The sequence below is a fragment of the Mauremys mutica genome, chromosome 1 (assembly GCF_020497125.1).
Source record: "Mauremys mutica isolate MM-2020 ecotype Southern chromosome 1, ASM2049712v1, whole genome shotgun sequence".
Taxonomy (NCBI): domain Eukaryota; kingdom Metazoa; phylum Chordata; order Testudines; family Geoemydidae; genus Mauremys; species Mauremys mutica.
In genome coordinates this window covers 330,474,786-330,501,118 of record NC_059072.1, presented here as the reverse complement: position 1 = coordinate 330,501,118, position 26,333 = coordinate 330,474,786, and the positions used below count along the sequence as shown (strand labels likewise).

The window sequence follows — 26,333 nt, the reverse complement described above, 5'->3', positions numbered from 1 at the left end:
CATTGAGGCCCACCGTAAAATATTATTGCAAATATACAGAAATTTATTTTGCTACTGATCTCCTCTATATGGTACAACCATCTCTTCATAATCACTTTAAGGCTGGATATTCATATGCTTTGAGTTTCCTGTTCTAAGATATAGATCTGATTATCAAACCTTTCACATTTTTTTGAAAATCACAGCAAAGATTGTTTCTAATGTTTACTTGTTATATTTCTTTGCAGAGGAAGTGACATGATATTTGTATACAGTTTTTACCTGGGGCATGACTTATGTATTTTGAAAATGCAAATACTATACCCCAAAAATTTCCCCTGGATTTGATTTCATTGAGATTATGTAATAAACTTCTGTATGAGTAGTGAACTATAAACGGTAGTACATATACACAGCATGAAATTTCAAACAATGGATGCAATTTTTAGAGATATACACCTGATACCGATATCTCAAATAAATAGTATAAATAAATAAAGAGTGTTGTGAGATCAGATTTTGTGTATGGATTGCAGTTGTCAGATATATAAATTCAATCAGGGTAGTCCCAACCTTTAAAAGGTCATTGCAGGAATTGCAATATTTGTGTTAGTTCTTCTCCGTATTGTTCTTCTTTCAATCTGTATTGATTGCCAACTCTAAAAATATTACATTTAAAGTGTCATTTACCATATGGGTCATGTTATTGGACTAAAAATCTAGCAACACTGCACTGAACTCAATTCCCTGGAACTATTTGGTATGCACAGGGGGTAGGATAACAGTGAAGTCATTAGCAATTTATTTATATAATTTACGTGACATGTTCTGAAAATGCTGTGAGAGATACACAGGGATTATATCAAATTGTGCTAATCTGCCTCAGGGCAGTTTTAAACAAGAACAAAGGATAAAACCCAACCTGGAAGCTGAGAAAGCATGTAAATGGTGATATAATCTATTGTTCTTTCGGCTGCAAGGTTACTACAATGCCTATAAATATTCCTTAGAGTTCCACAGAGCCTTTGTTTGGAAGCCCTAATGTATTCCTAATTTAAAGGATTTTATTTGAAGCTATTCTCTAATCGGATTTCAACATGTAACGTGGCTGTATTCCTGTCACATTTCAAGTATGAACATTTCTTATTAGCCCTGGTGTGACCCTAAGAACCCCACAATGCCAACTGGCAAAGAGTTCACTGTTCTGTAACAGCAACGCCTATTATGCCTGACAAACTCATTACACCCCAACATGCTGCTTTCATGGTATTTATAAAAAACAAAACAAACAAACAAAAAAAACAATGGCGTAAGGTATCTATTAAAAGCTTATATCACATTGATCATTATAATATTTGTGAGATGTACATACAGATGAAATTTAGGAAGCTCTGTATAACTATTAAATATATTAAACTTGTATGTTAAAACTTAACCAGGCAAACAGATTTCTTCCACACAGGAGATGATACGTATGTCTCTCTGTAACATGCAAATTAAGCTTTGTAGTAAGTCAACACAATGGAAGTCTGTTTGTATACGGAAACACAGGAGTAGGGGAACCAGCACCTTAGAGGTCATCTTTTGGGTGTCAAAACAATGATTTTTGGAAAATATAAAGAGAAACAAAAAGACATTTGTCATCAATTTACTGCGGAAAACCCTTGTAAAGCATGGGGATATTCATGAAAACTTGGATCCTAATTTTGACTGAAAACTCTGTCAAGCTCTGTCAAGGACTGAATCCTTGGGAGAAAATCTACTTTATAAAATAGGAATATTAATAAGACCTAAGATTGCATTTTATGTTTTATTTTATATATGTAACCAGTTCTGTTTCCACTTCTTATCCTTACTCACTCTCTTAAATCTCAACCTTTATTAATAACCTTATTTTTGTTTTTGCTGTAAGTAGATTATAGTGCTGTGTTGTTATGAATAACCTGATCCTGAGTTGTACCAGTCAAGCTGCATATACTGTCCCTTTGGGGACAGCTTACCTGGCAATTTCTGTGAGTGTCTAGTGACAGAGGCTAGATACTATAGGGGGTGACTACCCCACACTCACCTTGCAGGGTTTAATGCAGGCCACAAGGGCCAATTAACTCATTAGGCAGCTGGTTAAGGAGGCCCAGTTGGGCAGGAATAGGTGGGACCTATAAAGCCCAGCAGCTGAAAGGAGAATGGGCTGCAGGGAGACAGCAGATGCTCCCAGGAGAAAGGGAGGAGTGAGTGGAGACTGCAGACTGAAGTTACTCCCTGGGAACAAGTATCAGAGGGGTAGCCGTGTTAGTCTGGATCTGTAAAAGCAGCAAAGAATCCTGTGGCACCTTATAGACTAACAGACGTTTTGCAGCATGAGCTTTCGTGGGTGAATACCCACTTCTTCGGATGCAAGTGGTGGAAATTTCCAGGGGCAGGTTTATATATGCAAGCAAGAAGCAAGCTAGAGATAATGATTGAACTAACCTCGTTATCTCTAGCTTGCTTCTTGCTTGCATATATAAACCTGCCCCTGGAAATTTCCACCACTTGCATCCGAAGAAGTGGGTATTCACCCACGAAAGCTCATGCTGCAAAACGTCTGTTAGTCTATAAGGTGCCACAGGATTCTTTGCTACTCCCTGGGAAGAGGCTTTGGGAACTGGTAGGCCCAGGAAGAGAAGGGGAACCAGAGGTAGGAAGAAGCCCAGGAATAAAGCAGTGAGGCCAGAGAGAGAAGGCCCAGATAGTTGAGCTAAGGATGCCAGGGCTGGAACCCGGAGAAGAGAGCGGGCCCATGTTCCCCTACCAGCCACTGGCCAAGAGGCACCGAGGCAGTGGGTGGGAAGACTGCCTAGGACTAGCGAGGAGCCAACCTCGCCCAGAAGGGGGGAACATGGATAGTGACATGGCCAGAGGGCTGTGCCACACAGAGGACATTGCAGTTCCTGGAGCTGTGAGAGGGGCTGTGGGCAGACAGCAGAGACAAAGTGACAGTGTGCAAACCGTGGACAGGGGGGCATTGGCCTCAAGCTAATCCCTAGCGTATCAGGAAGAGGTACCAGTCTGGCGGTGAGTGGTTCACCCCAGGACAGGGACGCTTCTGGGGAGTTCACAGTCTGGAGTAGATCACGCAGGGGCTGGGAGAGCCCCTAAGCTGAGTGCTTGAGAGGCTGAAGGGCAGGCAGTGTTAGGGAGCTGACATCTGGCTACTATAAGAAAGACTCCCTCTCATTGGGGGGCGGAGAGAGGAGGGTAACATGGAGACCCAGTCTTGGGCACCCTGAGAAAGTATCACACCAAGTTTATAATTAATATAATCATTTTGGACTGAAATATATAGTGTTTGTAGCAGAGAATCCATCCTTTTGTTGGAAGAAAGGGGGAGAAAAAACCCCACAACTCATTCCTTTAACAAAAACATCCTGAATTAAGAAATAAATTGGCAAACTCTTTACTTATTCATAGCAGTTTGCTAGGCCGAAGGGTTGAATTCCATTGTACTCAATGGAGAAACCCTAATTAATCCAGATTTCCTGCAGACAACCAGAAAGATTGGATCAGTACTTGGAGCCAATCTGATCAAAATGGATAAAACACAGCACACATTGCTTTAGATACAGTACATTTGCACTGGGATCAGATTTAATCTGAGACTCAAGTGAAATCTAGATAGAAAACTCAGTAAGAGATCAGGGTCTCTTGTCAGCCTCTATTAAAATCAAATCAGCTCCTTTTTTGTCTTTTATGTACATTTCCATTAGCGCTGACTCCAGTCAGGGAATAGGAGACAAATAGCTGATTATGTTTCACTGGCCTCCAAATGTGATCAGATTGGTCCCAGCATTTAATACAAACTAAACAGAAGAAATGTGGCCTACATTTTCAAAAATGTGTAGAGGTTTTGATTGCTTAAATTTTTGGGGTGCCTTAAAGGGGCCTGGTTTTCAAAGAGTAGTTGCTAAGCACTTTCTTAAAATCAGGCTCCTTTAAGGTTGGGCAGGCAAAAATTGAGGCAACCATAATGACCAGTCGCTTTTGAAAATGTAGGCCTATATGCGTCCAGTTTCAGATCAAATTGTACTAAGGTCTCAGCTGCTGAAGTTTAACTGCAAATATTATTTTCAGTGCTGATCCTAAAATAAATAAATAAATAAATAAATAAGACAAAACTTATGTCTCCCCTTGCACAAACTGCAATGAAATGGGAATTTCATAGGTTGAAGAGCTTGCATAAGCAGACCCATAATTTGCTAATTATTTAAGAAAAATATTCAGCAAAACATATAAAAATACATGTATATTGAATATGCAATGTAGGATAAGAGTACGAAGAAAATTCATAATCAGAGTTAAACATTAGATTAGCTGTTAAAATCTACAGCGATGAGCACTTAGAAGAACTGAGCTAGACACTCAAGATAACTCCTCCACCACACAGTACAATTTCAGTGGGCAGCATTGTGCTTATTTCTTCAAGGTCATGGCTGGACCTTCTATTCAGTGCTTCTTCATCATTATTGGCTCGTGTCATTAGCTTAACATTCTTTTACTTTAGCATTTGATGGATGGATTGTACCAAAGGAGGGAAAAGAGACACATAATCCAGAGATGCACACTTTGTTCAACTACAGTTAAAAATACTAAACCACAATAATGTTCCCCGTCTACATAATGGAAATCGGTCAGATGTTCATATCCTAAAAAAACCCCAAAACAGCTGCACATACAGGTGTTTGTGCCAGATGCTTCTCTAAGTACAATGTGATAGAAGTAATTATCGCCCACTCAACACAGAACAATCCTAAAACAGGATGTTTAAAGGTGGGTGAGAGTTCATGAATCCTATGTCTTACATGCAAAATAATACTTTAGAGTGAAGTTTAAAACCATCTGTCCTTAACATACATAATTTCAGGTGTCTGTGTTTTCATTTGTGAATATTAACAGGCTGAAGCCAGCTTGTTGATGTGGGTGATAAATACCTTAATCAAACAGACTGCAAATGATTAAGGTTCAAATTCTTCTGTCCTTACTTGTGCTGGGTAATTCCTTGCTCTGAAATTAGTCCCGTTGACTCTGGCATGAGTAACGGTGTCTGAATCTGAACTTGATAAGCAACCAAAGGGCATTTGTGAGAAGTGTTACAGAAAACACCTGGAATTAAGAACATGTACAGTGTCTCCTCCTACCTTTGGACTTTCTGTCACGGTAGCTCCTGCCTCGATAATGATGTCCGGTGTCTGTGTACAGATTTTCGAGATCTTCCTGCCATGACTCTGGATTAAAGTGCTTGAGCAGCTCCTCCACGGTGTCAAATTCAGCGATGGTCTGGTCTAATGCTTCCGCAGTGAGGGTAGGGTCGGTCACTGATGGAGAGGGATAGGATACCCCCTAAGAGTGACATACAGCTCAGTGTACTTTGAAAAATTACAGCACCATGCAATACAAGTGTAAATAGTTACAGAGAGATTTTTCTCATAGCTGACTCATACAGAATATCCAGGCAAGACCCCAAACTGGACTGAGATTCTGTCTTTTGACACAGTGACCTTACTCCTGGTCTTATTAATCACTGTCAACCATCTTTTGAGCTCCTTGCAATGGGCCAGATGGCATTATGCCCCAGCATGCTGTGCCAGGAGACCAGGGAGAAAAGCACTGCCCACCTTCCCAAGCAAGGACAGGTGCTGCCAGGTGAATGGAGGAGAGAGCAGGTCTAATGCTGCTGGACAACGCTAGCCATTCCAAAGGGGGCCAGGAAGGCTGGGAAGAAGGCAAAGCTACATCCCATCCTTCACTCCAGCCAGCGTGTACATTATGTCCCTGTACAGGGTGTGGCACGGGCTGCTTTTCTCTTGCCCCCAAAGTAAGGCAGTATCTAAAAGGTGTAGTCCTTTCCTCAGTTTGCATGTAGACAAAAATCTCATGGAAGTATATAAAGATACACGACACTCAGTACCATAGTTGTCATAAACAGATAATTAAGGGTCAAAGTCTCTTTTACCTGTAAAGGGTTAACAAGCTCAGTAACCTGATGAACACCTGACCAGAGGACCAATGAAGGGACAAGATAATTTCAAATCTCTGTGGAGGGAAGGCTTTGTCTGTGTCCTTTGTTTGGATTGCCGTTCTCTCTTTGGATTTAAGAGAGGCCAGACATATTCTTCAAGTTCTCCAAGGTTTCCTGAAGTATTTTCTTCTATTCAATATAGTGAGTATTAAAAGGCGGTTTAGTCTTATAATTGATTTCTACATTTGCAATTGTGTGTTTGCTGAAGAAAGATCTTTATTTCTGTTTGCTGTTACTTTGATTATTCTGAGGAGGAGGGAGGGGGAGTCTCTCCAGTTTTTATAAGATGTAAATTTTTCCATCCTGGTATTACAGAGATAGTGTACTTTCTTTCTTTTAATAAAATCTTTTCTTTTTAGAACTTGCTTGATTTCTTCCCTTGTTTGGATTTTCAGGGGAAGGGGAGGGGGAAAAGTAAATCCCTCTTTGTTTGATTCAAGAAGTTTGAATCAAGGTATCTCTCCCAAGGACAAGGGGAGGGGGAAGAAGGTGGGAGGGGAATGGATTATTTCCCTTTGTGTTAAGATCCAAGGAAGCTGGGATCTGTGTTCCCCAGGAAAAGTTTGGGGGAACAGGGAGTGTACTAGACACTGGAATTTCTAGTTGGTGGCAGCTTTACCAGATCGAAACTAGGATTTAGTTTAAAGAAGTCCATGCAGTCCGCATCTTGTGAACGCTAAAGTTCAAAGTGGGGAATAAACCTATGACAATAGTAATGAGGCTTTAACGGTATTTATCCTCACAGCACCCCTGTGAGGTAGATCCCCACTGTACAATGAGGAATTAAGGCACAAAGAGACCAAGGCAACTCTCCCAAAGTCACACAGGAAGTCTGCAGCAAAGCAAGGAACTGAACCCAAGGCTCAGGCTAATACTCTAACCACGGACAATCTTTCCTCTTCTTGGAGCTTTAACAAAGCAAGGCCTAAGCAAAGACTTCAAAGTTTGGCCCTTTGAAATGAAGAATTAACTATGATTTTCAAATGCTTATAAACTAGAATTTGAAAAAAAAAATACTGAAGGAAATTAGAAAACGGTAATGTAAGGGTCTACACAATGTAAGGGCTGAAACACGCACATCCAAAAGGGATTAATATTTCTAAGCATTTAGGAACATATACTACCCATAGACCATGTGTATGTGGGGGACTTTCAGGAAAGCTAAGGCAAATCAACTGAGGGTGTGAAGTCAATGCACATAAATTAAAGCCCATTAAACTCCCATGTGGATGCTCTCATTCACCAGGAGGAAAGTGGCCTTAGTTCTCTCCTGAATGAGAGCCTCCACACGGGAGTTAACGCACTTCAATTAACGTGCATTGACTTTGCACCTTCAATTGATCTGACTTAGGTTTCCTGAGTGACACATGTAGACAAGGCCTTAGATCAGTGGTGGGCAACCGCAGCTCCCATTGGCCGGCAACGGCGAATCGCGGCCACTGGAAGCTGCAGGGGGCTGTACCTGAGGATGGTCAACGTCTGCAAAATGTCTCGCAGCCCACAATCAACTTACCCTGATAGGATTCATGTGGCCCACAGGCCACAGGTTGCCCACCACTGCCTTAGATGCATATGCAGTTATTGAGCTCAGTTGGAGTATGTCACCTCTAAGGACAGAACTGACCTTTAATAACTAACGTGCATTTATAGGGAAGAGTATCAGAGGGGTAGCCGTGTTAGTCTGGTTCTGTAGAAGCAGCAAAGAATCCTGTGGCACCTTATAGACTAACAGACGTTTTGCAGCATGAGCTTTCGTGGGTGAATAGTCTATAAGGTGCCACAGGATTCTTTGCTGCTTATAGGGAAGAGTTTTACTTTTACTATAGCAAAATTGCCAAAGTCCTAATTTCAATGCCCAAATATTCAATATCCTAATATCATCTCCCCCCGCAAACTACCCTCAAATGTCCTAATTTCTGTGTAAAATATACTCAAGAAAAACTGATTGCAGATATGTCATTCTCTTAAGACATATTAAATCAACTGCTGAAAATGTATAACAGCACAGGATATAAATACAGGAAAACTCAGACCTTTATTTTCTCAGTTAAAACATTGAAACTCACAGAAAAATGAAAGAAAAGAATCCCTTCTGTCCTCACAATCTGGACCTGAAGCCATGTAGACACATAGGGTATGTCTATACTACAATCATGGGGCATGGTTGCAGCTTGAATAGCAATACCTGATTAAAGCTAGTAATAATAATAGGGATCAGATTTTCCTAGATGCAATAGCTGATGGATTCCTTCACCAAGTGGTTGCTGAACCAAGAAGAGGGGATGCCATTTTAGATTTGGTTTTGGTGAGTAGTGAGGACCTCATAGAAGAAATGGTTGTAGGGGACAACCTTGGTTCAAGCGATCATGAGCTAATTCAGTTTAAACTAAATGGAAGGATAAACAAAAATTGATCTGTGACTAGGGTTTTTGATTTCAAAAGGGCTAACTTTAAAAAATTAAGGAAATTAGTTAGGGAAGTGGATTAGACTGAAGAAATTGGGGATCTAAAGGTGGAGGAGGCCTGGAATTACTTCAAGTCAAAGTTGCAGAAACTATCAGAAGCCTGCATCCCAAGAAAGGGGAAAAAATTCATAGGCAGGAGTTGTAGACCAAGCTGGATGAGCAAGCATCTCAGAGACGTGATTAAGAAAAACAGAAAGCCTACAAAGAGTGGAAGATGGGAGTGATCAGCAAGGAAAGTTACTTTATTGAGGTCAGAACATTTAGGGATAAAGTGAGAAAGGCCAAAAGCCATGTAGAGTTGGACCTTGCAAAGGGAATTAAAACCAATAGTAAAAGGTTCTATAGCAAACAAACAAACAAGAAAACAAACAAAGAAGAAGTGGGACTGCTAAACACTGAGGATGGAGTGGAGGTTAAGGATAATCTAGGCATGGCCCAATATCTAAACAAATACTTTGCCTCAGTCTTTAATGAGGCTAATGAGGAGCTTAGGGATAATGGTAGGATGACAAATGGGAATGAGGATATGGAGATAGATATTAGATACCTCTATCTGAGGTAGAAGCCAAACTTAAACAGCTTAATGGGACTAAATCGGGGGGCCCAGATAATCTTCATCTAAGAATATTAAAGGAACTGGCACATGAAATTGCAAGCCCATTAGCAAGAATTTTTAATGAATCTGTAAACTCAGGGGTTGTACCGTATGACTGGAGAATTGCTAACATAGTTCCTATCTTTAAGAAAGGGAAAAAAAGTGATCTGGGCAACTACAGGCCTGTTAGTTTGACATCTGTAGTATGCAAGGTCTTAGAAAAAAATGTGAAGGAGAAAGTAGGTAAGGACATTGAGGTCAATTGTAATTGGGACAAATTACAAAATGGTTTTACAAAAGGTATATTGTGCTAAACCAACCTGATCTCCTTCTTTGAGAAGGTAACAGATTTTTTAGACAAAGGAAATGTAGTGGATCTAACTTACCTCGATTTCAGTAAGGCATTCAATACGGTTCCACATGGAGAATTATTAGCTAAATTGGAAAAGATGGGGATCAATATGAAAATTGAAAGGTGGATAAGGAACTGGTTAAAGGGGAGATTACAATGAGTCATACTGAAAGGTGAACTGTCAGGCTGGAGGGAGGTTACTAGTGGAGTTCCTTAAGGATCGGTTTTGGGACCAATCTTACTTAATCTTTTTATTACTGACCTTGGCACAAAAAGTGGGAATGTGCTAATAAAGTTTGCGGATGACACAAAGCTGGGAGGTATTCCCAATATAGAGAAGGACTGGGATATCATACAGGAAAATCTGGATGACCTTGTAAACTGGAGTAATAGTAATAGGATGAAATTTAATAGTGAAAAGTGCAAGGTCATGCATTTAGGGATTAATAGCAAGAATTATTGTTATAAAATGGGGACGCATCAGTTGGAAATAACAGAGGAGGAGAAGGACCTCAGAGTATTGGTTGATCACAGGATGACTATGAGCCAACAATTTGATATGGCTGTGAAAAAAGCTAATGCGGTCTTGGGATGAATCAGGCGAGGTATTTCCAATAGAGATAAGGAGGTGTTAGTACTGTTATACAAGGCAATGGCGAGACCTCATCTGGAATACTGTGTGCAGTTCTGGTCTCCCATGTTTAAGAAGGATGAATTCAAACTGGAACAGGTACAGAGAAGGGCTAGTAGGATGATCTGAGGAATGGAAAACCTGTCTTATGAAAGGAGACTCAAAGAGCTTGGCTTGTTTAGTCTAACCAAAAGAAGGCTGAGGGGAGATACGATTGCTCTCTATAAATATATCAGAGGAATACATACCAGGGAGGTAGAGGAATTATTTAAGCTTAGTACCAATGTGGACACAAGAACAAATGGATATAAACTGGATATCAGGAAGTTTAGACTTGAAATTATACGAAGGTTTCTACCATCAGAGGAGTGAAGTTCTGGAACAGCCTTCCAAGGGGAGTAGGGGGAGCAAAAGACATATGTGGCTTCAAGACTAAGCTTGATAAGCTTATGGAGGGGATGGTATAATGAGATTGGTCTTTGACTATTAGCGGTAAATATGCCCAATGGCCTGTGATGGGACGTTAGATGGGGTGGGATCTGAGTTACTACAGAGAATTCTTTCCTGGGTGTCTGGCTGGTGAGTCTTGCCCACATGCTCACAGTTTAGCTGATTGCCATATTTGGGGTCAGGAAGGAATTTTCCTCCAGGGCAGATTGGCAGAGGTCCTGGGGTTTTTTTGCCTCCCTCTGCAGTATGGGGCATGGGTCACTTGCTGGAAGATTCTCTGCACCTTGAAGTCTTTAAACCATGATTTGAGGACTTCAATGGCTCAGACACAGGTTTGATACAGGAGTGGGTGGGTGAGATTCTGTAGCCTGTGATGTGCAGGAGGTCAGACTAGGTGATCATAATGGTCCCTTCTGACCTTAAAGTCTCTGAACAGTCTATGAACAGGTCCCAAAGCAGTGAATCCATAGTAGTGTGCATTTCAGTATAGGCTAGTCACACAAGCAATTACCCATGGTTCCAGGTGGGCTTGTTCAGCCCATGCTGAAGTGTGCATTGCCATGGCGACACTGCTCTAGTACCCAAGCTAGCTCAGGTATGTCTACTCAAGCTGCAATAACATGCCACGATTACAGCACAGACATACCCACAGAGACATACAGCACTTGAATTCCCCACCAAAAGGTCAATTTTAGCCTGATCCTGCAAATACTTCTATAAATCTATGCAAGTTGCACTACTCAGGTGAGTAATCCCACTGGAATCAGTGGCTTATTAACCTGAGTAAAACTATTCAGTTTTACTGAAAATCCAGTCTACTTAAATATAACTTTGTCTTCACCAGCAAATGTTGCCACAGTCTTTAGAGTCCTTGATATTTTGCTGCGTATAATTTGCTACAAATATGGACCTTCCAGATTATCTGACACCATAAAGAAAAAATGAAAATATCATAATACAGTGTTACATGGAAGGAGGACTGCAGTTTGCTAATTATCACAACTACACAGGGAGTTGAGAATGGGGTTGTGTTACATATGGAATGAGGTTGTGTTAAATATGAAATAAAGGACCTTTTTTTAACAGTATTGGCCTGGAAATTATTAAGCCTTTAACACAGAACCCATCACAAATAAGTTTCAGTGGGCCCACTTTCATAACCCTTCTACAATCCAGTGTTAAATGAGGCACAATGCAGACGGCTCTAAAAATTCATGACTCATTAAAAGGAAGACACGCAGCAAAGAACCTCTATTGACTTCTAAATGCCTTGGAATAAAGACTTTGTCAAAGAGATGGGAGTCAGACCCCCATGAGAACAAATCTCACATCAGTAAGCTGAATAAAGTGCTGCTACGTAAATCAATTCTATATGAAATTCAGTGTTCTAATCACAGTTGTCATGTACAGTGCTCACATAATCATTTATGGTAAAAAAAGAAACACGCTAAAATATCACTAGGAACCCACTATAGAGAGAAATCAGTGGGGCTAGTGACTGGTTTGTAATCATAGCAAAAGAGGAAAAACAGTTACTAAATTCCCTTCAAAGAACAAAGAGAAGGGGGAGAGGGAGAAAGATGTGAGGATGCGGCATAAGTAGCAGAATTGCAAATCGACTGCCTTCTGTTCCCATGCCTTCCACTGGAGGAACATCAAACCTACTCAAGTATATATGATCTTGTTGTCCTCCAGAGGCTGGTCCGCAAAGATATAGACACTCTCGTGGAATTAATGGACTGCTAATGGAGTTAATAGACTAGGAGCAGCCAGTACTTTTTATGCAAAAAGGTCAGGGGCTGTATTCAGAAAGGCACATGTATAAGATTTAGATGAGACTGTGCTGTTTGTATGTGTTTAGCCATATATTCTCTTACATTTTGTGAGAGCCTTGGAGGTCAGATTGTGGATTTGCAGGATATGTCAAACCAATAAAAGCAAGGGGAATTCACACCTTCTTGGGTTATAAAATTTCTACTCAGGACTTCAACTCAGTTCGCACACACAAAAAAGCTCAACTTTCTCAGAGTAATAGGCAATGCAGAGGGATTATTTTAGCTCAGATAACCTATTGGCAGCTACATCATGTGACAGACCCAAAAGTAACTTCAAAGCTGCCTCTGTTTTGTCCTGCCAAGAGCTAAATATTGGATTTATGAAAAGCTTGTGCCATCTGGTTTCTGTGACTGAGAGAAGACATAGAAGAACAGTACAATGTGAGGGGGCTCAGAGTTACCACATCATGCACTTTTTGTTAGTTACTTAAACATTCAACATATTGTGGCAGCTCTTTTCTAATCCGAACCAGACCATTAGTTCATTTGGTCTTCATTATGATTCATTACTATTCTATTAGTGATGATGAAGTCGTTCTGTATTATTGTGAATGGGATATGCAGTTTTGCAGAAGTTCAATTGTTGTTGAATCAGATCATTATATTCTGAACCACAAGACTGGGGACTGGACATAACGGCTCTGCTGGGTGAAAGATCTCATTCTGGGGTTAGTGATGGGCTCCAGAACTTTAGGCTAGAGGCAGATGGAGGAGGTGCTGCTCTAAGCCTCGTGAGGAGAAGCATGAGGTGTGGTTCAGTGATTTGAGCTCAAGCCCGGGAACAGGAAAATGCATATGTGCACGTACCCAAATGTATTTTTTTCCTGCAAGATCTTACAGTGGGTCTTTAGGGTGTTTGCAGGTTTGGGAGGTGGAACTCAAACCTGTCAATCATTGCCAGGCTCTTTGGTAGGAGCAGAGTATAACTATGCCAGTGATTGACAGGTTAAAGTTCTGCCCTACCATGCTGACTGAAGACCCACAGTAGAATCTGTGAACCTATTTATGCTGAAGAAGAATTAGGCATTCCTGGGGTCTCGACCTGACTCTATGGTCATGGGCAAATAGCTCATCTTCTCTGCCTCAGTTTTCCTAACTATGAAATAAGGTTATTGATGCTTACTACCTAACTGTGGTGTGCTCAGTGGGGAAGGAATGAGTGTCTAGTAGCTGTGGCACTGAACTGGACCAAGAGACCTGGGCTCAGCTTCTGGCTCAGGCACAGGCTTCCCGGCTTCAGGTCCCCATCTGTAAAATGGGGACAATACTTCCCTACCTCTCAGGAGTGCTGGGATGATAAATAATTATAATAATTCTAAAGTGCTCTGATACTATGGTGATAAGGGCCATATAAGCACATACAACAAATAGAAACAACAATCTTGTGAAAGGCTTTCCATAGGAAAAGGGTTGTGGATTATTATTTTACATTTTTGGCACTTTACTATGGTGAGGGCAATCACTGTGACAATGTTTTCAGTGTAATTTGATCTCAGGATCCCAGCTACCTGATGAGGGAGCTTTTCCCTTACATTTTCAAAGACCATTTCCCATTTTTTCAAATTACATATTGTGTCAGATAAAAATGCACAAAACTTTAAAAAAAAACACCACATGTTAGGAGGAGGAAAAATAGTTATCATAGAAGGAGAACATGAATAACCAAATACAACAGTGATATCCTCTCCATGGTATGTCTAATAGAGCCAGGCCCTCAATAATACTATTACTCAGAATTAGGACACATATAACAGATTTAATTCAAGGATCTCAAGGCACTTTACTGTGGAAGTTAAGTATTGTAACTGTATCATCATCATCCAGTATTTTCCAAGCTTTGACCTAACCGGTCAGTTCCACTCCAATCACTATCTTTCTTGCTATAGACGCGCCCCAACTTAGACAAGTGTTTCATTCCGCAACGCCTTGCGTAACTCAAATTTTGCGTAAGTCGGAAACGTATACCCGACCATTATGCAAAAAACCAAACCAAACGAAAAAAACCCCACCACTATTTCTAGCTTACGGAACTTTTCCCGTAAGTGCAGATTTGTGTAAGTTGGGTTTGTGTAACCTAGGGTACGTCTGTACTTGTTATATAAAAGTTGTCAAGTGAATACACGCTGTGAGTGTGGGACTGGACAATGCAGCATATGGCAGAGGGACTGTACCATTACCAAGTCTGATGCTGGCATTACTCTCCCACATGGTGTGGTCCCAGAGTCTGTTTACATTGCAATTAAACATCCGCGGCTGGAGAGGGTTTCAGAGCATGGGCTCCAGCCTGAGCCCAAATGTCTACACTGCAATTAAACAGCCCCAAAGCTGAAGCACTGCAAACCTCAGTCAGCTAACATGGGCTATCCGTGGGTGTTTAATTGCAGTGTAGACATATCCTAAATTTTGCTTGAAAATGCTGCCAGGGGCTGATTTTTTGTCTGGTGACATAAATCAAATAAAGTGAAGGAGTGAGGAGATTTTTAATTGGGTTTTCTTTTTTAAAAAGTCATATTTAGTTACAGAAAATGAGGTGTCAAATTAAGATTTAATTTAATTGCTGGTGCTACAAAAAATCTTCAATAATGAAAATTCAAAAAAGTTAATCCGTTCTCCTACCAGCTTGCCTTTAATGCTAATTATTGCAAAATATGCTCATGTGCTTAGACCAAGAAACTTTATATCTCAAAATGTAAAGGAATTTTTTTGTTGGGAAGATTCTGTTTGAAAGTGTTAAGTGTTTATCCACTAGCCATCCCACGTGGTTAAAATAGCTGCTGACATTTCTTGCCTTCCACCCCCCAATCCCTAAAAATTATTGACAGTTTAGAACGAGTTTGAAGAACACGTTTCACTTAATCTCCGGCTTACAGGTCAAGCAGTAGTTCCCCGGTGCAGATGCATTTACATTGGACTGAAAACCATTCTACCAAACCTTTCATGGGCAAAATAGTAACAAGCTACTTACTGAGACAGAGCTTGTGACTGACTCCCAGTTGGTTTCTGACGCTGCAGGCTGGAAATCATCCTAAAGGGGAAAAACCCATAGGAAAAAAATCACAGTCATGGCAATGTCCTAAAGTTAACTACCAGATCTTACACAATGTCTCAGTGTTCGGTGTCCTTCACCCTTTTGAAATCTCTTCCATAGAAGAGATCTTTGCTTTTCTTCTCCATCCCTTATGAATTAGCTCTTTGGGGCAGGGACAGTTACGTATTCTATGTCTGTACAGCACCTAGCAAAATGGGGTTAAGGTCTTTAGGTGCTATTTTAATATAAATATTAAATAATAATTAATAATAATAATACTTGTTTCAAACATTATGGGAACAAGCCATTTATATTAGAAGTGCCATTATCACAAAAATAATAATAAAAAAAATTGGCAATTCCAGATGGAATATAGCCTGGATGTCTGTACAGTAATAGGAAACAATTACTTAATGGTGGACAGGCCAATTTGAGACAAATCTAATAACACAGAGAAATTATTTGGCTCCATGACAGTTTTGTCCATTTCCAGTTAAAAAATTATTTATTCCAACTAGAAGCATTAAAAGACCAAGAAATGAAGGTTGTATGATGTCAATATTCAATAAATCTTGGAGTACTGGAGAAGTTCCAGAAGACTGGAGGAAAGTTGTCTGAAGGACAGAAAATTGTGCCAATTTTTTAAAGGGTAAACAGGGTGACTTAGGTAACTGTAGGCCAGTCAGCCTGACATTGGTCCCGAGCAAAATAATGGAGTGACTGATACAGGACTTGATTAATAAAAACTAAAGAAGGGTAATGAAATTAATGCAAACCAATATGGGTTTATGGAAAATAGATCCTGTTTAAACTAACTTGAAAGTACATGTTTTAACTTTATCAATCATAGTGTTGATGTAATACGCTTAGACTTCTGCAAGGGGTTTGACTTAGTACCACATGACATTTTGATAAAAAACTACAATGTTGTAATCTTAACATGGATTTAAAACTGGCTAACTGATAGGTCTCAAAATGTAACAGTGGGAAACTGTCATCGAGCATGTCTGTTTCAGTGAGTTCCCTCAGGGATTAGTTCGTGGACCTACACTAGTTAACATCTTTTGTCAATGACCTGGTAGAAGACATAAAATCATCACTGATAAAGTTTGCAGATGACACAAAAATTGGGAGACTTGTAAATATTGAAGAGGCCAGGTCTCTGATTCAGAGCAATCTAGATTGGTTGGTAAACTATGTGCAAACAAGCAATATGCATTTTAATATGGCTAAATGTAAATGTATACCTCTTGGAGGAAAGAATGTAGACCATACTTGCATGATGAGGAACTCTTCCTGGGAAGCAGTGACTGAAAAAGGTTTGGGGGTTGTGGTAGATAATCAGGTGAACATGAGCTCCCAATGTGGCCAAAAGAGAGAATCTAATCTTTTGATGCATTAGACCTTGATAAATTGGAACCCTCTGGAGAGAGTTCAGAGAAGAGTCTAAGTATTTACATGGGGAACAAGTATTTAAAAATGGGCTCTTCAATCTAGCAGAGAAAGGTATAACACAATCCAATAGCAAAGTTGAAACTTTGAAAAATTGAGGCTGGAAATAAGGTATACATTTTTAACAGTGAAACAGTGAAAGTAATTAACCATTGCAACCATTTACGAAGTGTCATGTGGTTCTCCATCACTGACAATTTTAAAATCATAATTGGATGTTTTGCTAAAAGATATGCTCTAGGAATTATTTTAGGGAAGGTCTATGGTATATAGTGCTGTACAAGAGGTCAAATGAGATGATCACAATGGTCCCTTCTGGCCTTAGAATCGATGAATCTATATAAAGATTTTGAAACACAAACACAGCCTGATATTCAGCTTGTGCAAAATATATAAATCAGTCCTAATAACAGAACTTCATGATAAATGCATTTAAACTATAGGGCCAGATCCTCAGCTATACCAATTCACACCAACTGAAAATACGCCCTGCAATGTGTTTTAATTTGGTAGTCAATATAGGGTGAAACTGGAGGACCAGATTCTCCACTGGTTTAAATCAGCGTTGCTCTATTGACTTCAATTGCAAATAAGATCACACACACACACAAATTATGTGGTGTGAATATGACACAAGAGAATTTAACGTAAAGCCTGCAAGACCATCAATAAATCTGTCATAGCTTTCTCTCTTCCACAGTAAGGAAGGAACCTAGCTATTTTCAAATCCGGAGTCCACATGCATAGCTATATATAATGCTCTACATTTTGCTAAAGAGCACAGTAAAAAATATTAAATGTCCAAAAATTCACACACTTGCTTATTCAAAGCTTTTGCTCTCTCCTGCTCTCTTCCTGAAGTGCTTCTTTCCCTCAGTCCACCCTCTACCTGAGATAATCAAAAGCACATGATTTCTTTAGGTACCTTTGGGTTATAAATTTTAGGTTATCCAACCAGAGAACACAAACTATACGTCATTTAGGTCGCAAATGACATTGCAGATATCCAACTGTGCATATTTAAAGTGGACAATTTGCAAACAATCCACAGACAATTTATTTGCACAAATTATGTATCTATTATTGTAAACAGCAAATGCTATAACCAGTTCACAAATAACACAGGAAAAAGGACATTTGCCAAATTACTTTGAAATTGTTCATCCAGTTCTAGTTAATAGTCTTACTTTGATGTTAGATAGGAACCAATTCAACAGGCCCACAGATCCCCTGATAACATTTGCCAGTTTCAGAACTTTGCAACCAACTCCCCCCATCATTAATTACCCTTCTGCACTCCCAAGAGAAGTGGCATTGAGTTCTGAAACATTAATTTAACACAGGGACAATTTGTATTCTCAACTGTTTAGAGGAGACTACAGATACGATATCTTCTTATGCTTGAAATGACTCTACTCTCTTATTTTACCTAATATTAGAGATAAGGCAACAGTGAGTTTTTTTGAGATAGCTGTTGCCAAGTTGTTGAGATGATTAGGTGCACCACCTGCTTCTTGGATCTCACTGACTGCACATTTTGTTTTGGTGATTATACTTCATCTACTAAAACGCAACATAAACCATTCATTCCTAGATGGCTTTGTTCCACCACCCCTTAAAGCAGCTGCAGCCATTTCTGGCTTCTAAAGAGCTTTCAACCCAGTTTCCAGCTCCCAGTTATTTAAAGGAATTGCATCAAAGTAGTTTCTTTTCTCCTTTGCCTTCTATATTCATAACAATCCCATGGAGATATGTTTAGGTATCACATTTAGGTATCACATACTATCTGACGAGCTCATGCTGGTTTGTTTTTGTAGGGTTTGCACATGAGTACTACGCTTCTGGCTATTTTGTAGTCATTATTTTCAAGCAGAAATAAACAAACATTTGTTTAAAAAAACCCAAAACTATATTTGCACTTAATATTGGAAAAATAGGGAGGTAACAATTTGGACCTTTCTGATTGAATTAAAGCTCCTACTCCCAATCTTCAGGGCCCTGAATGGACTTGACTAGCCTCAGTCAAAGATTGCCTATCCATCCACAAACCACCAAGACGACCACATTCCATAGATGTGATACAGCCAGTAAAACCCAGAATGATACTCAGGATCAAGGTACAGGGAAAATATCCCAGGGGTGGAGGGAACAGGAGATCTGAGAGGGCCTGAACCTGACATATCTAAACATAAGCCCCACCTCTTTAATAAGCCCCTCTCCCAGAAGAGTCATCACCACCCATGGTCATTCTAAGTGAGAAGATAGAGGAAGAGAGAAAAGAAAAGTAAAAAAAGAAAAACCAAAGTCAGGAACATGAAAAGCAGAAAAAGTTGAGCCCTATTTCTGCTCAGATGCCAGAGTGATAAATGTCTGACACACATCATCAAACGGACTGCGTAGAATTATCCTGATGTCAGAGATGATTTTGATGAGTCATCAGAGATTAGGAAAGGCATGTCCAATCAGTTCTAGTCTAGGAGCATAAAAGTAGTTGGAACTTTTTTTTTTTGGGTCGCTAGTTGGAACATCTTATTATGACATAAGGAAGCAGGGAATAGGACAGAGGAGGCCCTACAGGGAAAACCCTTGAAATGGCAAACCATAAGGAAAAAATGTTTTAAATTCTGTTAATATTTAAGTGACTAAAGGCAAGGAAGTAAATGTAAGGTGGGAATATTATCTGTTTACAGACAGACAGATCAGATTATAGAACTTCCTGCATCCAGATTCTCACAACAGAAGCTACCCTAGTATACATTAATATTCCAGGCATAAGTTGTGGCGAGACTAGGTTTTATTTCCCCCTTCTCCCCCTCCCCCGTAATTGGCTTCAGTGCTGATATGCTTACAGAGGAGGGAACCCCGTAATCATCACATATAATAAAGTGACAGGTATTTAAGTGAAATAATAAAAAAATGGAAAGAACAGTGTTATATCAAGCAAGAAGCATTAGTAAAGCTACAACTCCATTAAAGAAACACTGTGATAAATACACTTGTGCACTTGGGCTGTTTCATGATAATTTTTCAGGAAGTGCTGTAGCACACAGCAACTTTGGTTTTCAAGATGAATAGAAATGACACAGGCATAAATTAGAAGCTGCCTGTAAATTTGCTCACTTACCATAATTTCAATTAATCACATAGTGTGTTTTCACTTTCTAATCCCTGCAGTATTTATTAATAGCTCTTCTAGGGGTGTCTAAGGATATCTGCTTCCATAAAATAAGATTCTGAGTAGGAACAGAGAAGCTGTATTACTTCTATATACAGTAGGGAAGAGACCACTACTCTGTCCTGTTCTGGTAGCCACACTATAAACAAGATGCTGCAAAATTAGGGAAGGTTCAGAGAAGAGCTATAAGAATAGTTTGTCATCTGGAAATCATCATAGAATCTCAGAATCATAGAATCTCAGGGTTGGAAGGGATCTCAGGAGGTCATCTAGTCCAACCCCCTACATGCCTTGCAATGTAAAACTAAAGGAGGTCAGTGCTGGGCGTTGGTCCACCTGTGGCACATAATGGATCAGTATTCTGTGGGCTGTAATATGTCAGTCTAATTTCAATTGTTGGGATCAGTTTGTGGGGGCTGGGTGGTGTTGGTGGCCTGTGATGTACAGGAGGTCAGACTAGATGATCTGGTGGTCCCTTCTGGCCTTAAACACTATGATTCTGTGACTCTTAGGGGAAGGTTAGGCAGTGACTTGATCATGAGCTATAATTATCTACACTAGGGGACGTCTGATACTAGAAGGTTCTTTAGCTTACAAAGTGGCTGTAAACTGAAGTCAGCAAAGTTCAAATGGGAAATAAAGAACATATTTTAACAGTGAGGGTAAGTAACCAGTGAAACAAATTACCAAGGGATGTGGTAAATTCTTCATTGCTTGCAATCTTCAAATCATAGTTTGGATACCTTTCTTCAATTATATGCTCCAGTTGAACCACAATTTATAGAATTGATGCAGGAATCTATGGGTGAAATTCTATAACTTGTGTTATGCAGGAGGACAGGCTAAATGATCACAAGTCTCTCTGGCCTCAAACTCTGTGAATCTATGATTGAGTTTGCTGCTTGCTCATATTTTCAAATAAGCCTCAACCTGGATGCTAAAACCAGACCTGCCATTCTGCAACTGCAAATCACCTCCATGAGTAAGTAACAGAAGGGATGTACCTACTACCTGATTTCCAGAAGGTTTCCCAGAATTTGGGAGTTAAATTACAGATTTAAGGCCCAATACAAAGCCCACTGATATCACTGGACTTTGGATTAGGCCATTAAAGTTAGCAGTATGGTTTTTTAAAACCCTTTTTATTACCCCCTTAAAAGTTTAATGGTATCTTCAACTGGATGCTCCCTACCATTAGATAATGTATCTGTCCAAAGAAAATATCATAATGCATGGCTAACCAATCAATCTGATTGAATGAGTACTCCTAAGGGTCTTATAAATGTAGAAAGCAGGTTATTAATAAGGAGAGTTGATAGGTTAATTTCCAGATATTCCTGCACTCATTCGGAACAGCAGCAATAAGAATAAACAGTAAACATTTGAAAGGCAGGAAGGGGATATGAGGACGTCCTTTCATTGATTGCCCTCATGGATAGAGGAAAAACAGCAGGTTAGCATTATGGAGTTGATACCTCAAGATTGGCAGTGTTAGGAAAGACCCTGTGGAAAAGTCCTATAGAATTTAATAGGGATGAACCCAATAAAGTTCTACAGAAAATACCATAAAACCCTACGGAATTTAATAGAAATTATATCCTTTTTGAAATTCATTGAGTTCCTGAAGCCCAGCTGCCACTAGATATCAGTAGCTATAATCCTATAATCAATTCTGGCTATGTTAATACGAGTGTGAAATGACATCCAGAATCACTTCTGATCAGTGCTGACATATTCACTTTTTATAGTAGAATAGTAAGTCTGAGATTCCAAACACTATAAAAGAAGACTAAAGTTTTCAGCTATAATTGTGATCTAAGTCAATCTCAGCTTGATGTGTCTATTTGATGTGTCTCAGTGGCTATTAGTCAGGATGGGCAGGGATGGTGTCCCTAGCCTCTGTTTGACAGAAGCTGGGAATGAGCGACAGCCGCTGGAACACTTGATGATTCCCTGTTCTGTTCATTCCCTCTGGGGCACCTGGCATTGGCCACTGTCAGAAGACAGGGTACTGGGCTAGACTGGTCAATAATCCTTTTATTCCTTCCCCTGTTATTGGAATAACGGCAATGGGGTGAGGGGTATAGGTATGTTATAAGAAAGTCCAAGGCACATACCACTTGACGTTTAACTGAACTATCATAAAAGGAGGGTAACATTTTATCCCATATAAGGCAGCAGCTCTGCCTTTGAAAAACAAGATGCCAACTAACATTAAGCTGCTGTTGAGCTTCCCCTCTGATGCATGTAGCAATGTGAGAGGCACAAGAATCTCTACTGGTATGATGTACAAAGTGGGCATTAGGTTTAATTATTTTCAATTTATAAAATATGTCCATCCTGGACCTCTAAGGGCCAGTTTGTTAACATCTGGCACTTGGGTGCATGCCACAAAGTTAAATGATTGTGAACTAAATGTAAATCAACAGCATTAAATGTAAATATTCAGCTGTCACTCTGAGGTCATTTTTAACGGAGCCGCAGATTTCAGCACTACACTGTGCTGAATAGGTGCTTACTGGCATGAGGTATGGTGCAGGAGTTCAAAGCTGTGTACTGACAGTGGTGGAGAAGGTGGTTTTGTAACACCAATTCTCCCTGCTTGAACACACTGACCCCAGGAGTCGGAATCTCATTCTTAATGCAGAATCCAATGCCATTGAGAGGACTCTGGTGAACTTCTGTCATGCTGACTGACAGTGTTTGGAGGCAGCTTCCTCGGTAATAGGTAAAAGCTGCTCTGAGCAAAATTGAACCTCCCCTCCCAAATAATTAAAAAATAAATAAACGTTGACAATTTACTAGCCCGATAGCGCCCAGGTGGGCAAAGAAGTCCTTCAAATGAACAGAAAGCACTGACAGCATGTGTAGTTAAGCTAGTATTACCCTTGGTGTGACTGATCCCAAAGTGTGCCCGTACTGAATGGTCCTGTAATTAGGGTTATGCAGGGGAAAAAAATTAAAGAAGGAAAAACTCCTAGGAAACAAGATTATTTTTCCTGCACCCTTGTTTCTAGGAAATTAAGCACATTCCATATATTGTGGAAAATAAAACATAAAAATCACTTACAAATATAACCTATGTATCTTTAATATTCCAAATTCTCTGTTTTCTCATTAGGATGATTTGTTAAGTGCTCTGATGTGCTCAGGAAATGCTGAGCTGAGATTTGGGTGAAACAGAAGGTGGGGAAAATGCTTTAACTGAATCTAAGCAGATTTAGCTCTAATGCTGAGATACAACGTAAAAAAATACCGGTGAGGGACATTAGCTGCTCCAACAGCAATCCCAGCTATCGATTTCTTTTGAAGGTTCCATTTGTTCTGAGTTCACTCCCAAGGGAGTCCATTTAATTTTGCAGTAAACATGCCTCAGAAGCATGTGTCATGTTCAGAGGGATAATGCAAAGCAAAACACTTTGTTCACCCTCACGTTTTGACTGGCAGATGTGGCTCTTTTAAGGACGACTACAAATGCTATATAAACTTTCTATGATAATAACAATAGAAAAAACCAACCATCACCAAACCCCCCAAGAATCACAACTTTGCAGAATACAAGCATCATCTTCTGCCAGCGTTTTAGTTTACTGATGGGATCAAAAGCTGCTGATTTAGTGCAAACAGTGAAGAATATTGCTTATTTGGATTATTTTAACCTGACCTCAGCCTAATAATTAGAGAAGGAAAAAAAGCAACTTCGTTTTCAGCACCAGTTCTATGTGTTTCCACAAATTATTACTCATGTTAAAACTTTTCACACTTCTGTTTTTTACCTACTATTGTTACAAGTAACACTTAAGATTCCTATAACTGATACAGATTACATAGAAATAACATTTTCTATATTCTTGTCCAATTTGTTTACAAGATTCCATTTAAAAAATGTAAATGGAGAAAAAGAATCAGAACCAGATACTGTACTCAATCGTAGGGGGAAACTCAAAGGACTAATGTCAAAGAAAGGCTGGGGGTGATAACAGAGGAAAAACTTGATGCTAGTTTGCAGTGTGATACAGTGACACAAAAAGCCAAGGCGACTTTGGGCTGCATACACAGATACTACATCATGGACCAGGGAGGTGATAGCTCCACTCTCTGCATCACTAGGGATACCATATTGTCTAATGAGGAGCTCCAAGAAGCATTATGGCTCTTAGGTACCATATCCAACAGAGCAACCAGGCACACTGTGGGAGCACAGCTGTTATTACACACCCCTTAAGGGGCGGTAGCATACCCTCCCCTCTGTGGGGCAGGGGTGGGTGGGGTCACGTCTCTGTCTCCATCCATCTCCCATGGCTGTGCTGGAGGGAAGCAGTCACTGTGCTCAGGTGACTGCAAGGTCTGCCACTGTGGTTGTCCCTGCATGGAGACTAAAGGAAGGAAACACGGGGAGGAAACTCTCTGCACCTTCACGCAGCAACCTTTCACTATCTAGCCCTAAGTTTTGAGTCTTTACTGAGCACCTGTCAGTGTTTTTTTTAACTACAATCAGGCCGCAGCTGGTCATTTTTAACTTTGATTTGTTTTAATGTAACTTACCTTCCCCACCCCCTTCTTTGTTCAGGCTGAGAAGCTCTAGTAAATAGGCACTGCTGAGGCAGGAAACCTACATTTGTGCTAGCCCATGGATATCATGGAGTTAGCAATATAAGAACTTTCCATGTTTTTAATCTATTTCTTAATGCACCTGGAAAATGTACTTGAACCAGCACTGAGCCAGTAGTGCAAGCACTGAAAGCTACTGCTAAGGTGAGAAGGCAGAGAGTTTACTTTCACACATTTGTGATGGAGATAAATTATGTATTCGGGGAGTGGAGTGTCCTATTTTTTGCTGTCTTGCATTACCTGACCTGAGTGCCTTTTCTTCTCAGAGGTTTAGTAATGCTGATTTTTCCTTATCAACTCACATGTTTATAGAAAAGGAAGTGGATGTCATAAGCTAAAATATGATGGGTAGGCACTGGCTATCTGTTATTCACATACATAAAATGATTATGCAGGGCCTTGTTTACATTATGCACCTTACAGGACAGGAGGCACTCAGCTATAAAGGCATATATTACACTACACATTCTGATAGCACCTAAAACATTCACAAAATAACTGGGATCAGGTGGGATGCAGATATTCCTTGCAGACAGGCTTGGCCCTTGTCTTCTCAGCAGCTGAATATTGCAGGCCCTTATGGACAGGTACCATAGATCCGAAACTTATCAACATGCAACTGAACACTGCTCTGAGAATTGTCACAGGAGTGCTGAAGTCAACACCAACAGTCTGGCTCCCCATCTTTGTGCATATCATACCTCCGAAGACAAGCAGCCACAATACAAAAATACGACCATATAACCAACCCAGACTTGCTCATCTACAAAGATCTCCAACTCTTCCCAAAATGTTGCCTTAAGTCCAGGAACCCCTTCTGGTTAGCTGTCAAAATCTCAGGACTTTCATCAAAAGACAAGTGACAGACACTGTGGAGAAATAGTGGGGCCAAGAAACAAGGCCTGATTATGGATCCTAAAGACCAACCACTTGGCTTCACCATGGCACGTAAGATGGATCACAGCAAACCACATCGGAATCTCACACAGGCATTGCAGTTACTTCCTACACAAATGGGAAATGAAAGACAGCCCGTTATATGAATGTGGAGAAGACATCCAAACCATGGAACATCTAGTGAACCTCTGCTCTCTAAGACCCTTCTCTGGAGGGCCAGCCTTTATTCATTTCATACCACTGGAAGCAACTGAGCAGATGGCAAGCTCAGATGTCGACTTTTAATGTTACTTTTCAAGTTGCCATACAAAAGACAAATGGGCAAGACAGTTGTAAAAATTACCATGGCTCCAGCGAAGAGAGCAGAGCTATTCTGATTTATACCAGCAGAAGATCTGGCTCCACATTTTAAGACGATTTTCACAAGGAAAAGGGCTTGAGACCATTAGTTTTATTTTAACTTAAAAAAGAAAGCAGAGATTTTCCTTTAGAACAGTGTTTCCCAAACTTGAAACGCTGCTTGTTTAGGGAAAGCCCCTGGCGGGCCGGGCCAGTTTGTTTACCTGCTGTGTCCACAGGTACGGCTGATCATGGCTCCCACTGGCCGTGGTTTGCCACTACAGGCCAATGAGGGCTGCAGGAAGTGGTGCGGGCCGAGGAATGTGCTGGCCCCCCGCTTCCCGCAGCCCCCATTGGCCTGGAGCAGTGGGAGCCGCGATTGGCTGGACCTACAGATGCAGCTGGTAAACAAACCGGCCCGGCCCACCAGGGGCTTTCCCTAAACAACCAGCGTCCCAAGTTTGGGAAA

The 26,333-nt window shown here is 40.3% G+C and overlaps 1 protein-coding gene across 4 annotated transcripts in view; it reads right to left on the bottom strand.

Annotated features, from left to right (window-relative positions):
- The window catches only part of PDGFD (platelet derived growth factor D), a 183,657-nt gene that overhangs the window by 30,127 nt on the left and 127,197 nt on the right, over positions 1-26,333 (bottom strand). For 2 of the 4 annotated variants that reach the window (XM_045018985.1, XM_045018994.1), the window contains exons 4-5: positions 15,328-15,387; positions 5,154-5,355 (exon numbers count right to left, since the gene is read on the bottom strand). In XM_045018985.1, the coding sequence (XP_044874920.1) occupies positions 5,154-5,355; positions 15,328-15,387 (262 nt within the window). Of the gene's footprint in view, positions 1-5,153; positions 5,356-15,327; positions 15,388-17,659; positions 17,732-26,333 lie in introns of all 4 variants that reach the window. The other 2 variants (XM_045018976.1, XM_045019003.1) reach the window with 2 other exon arrangements.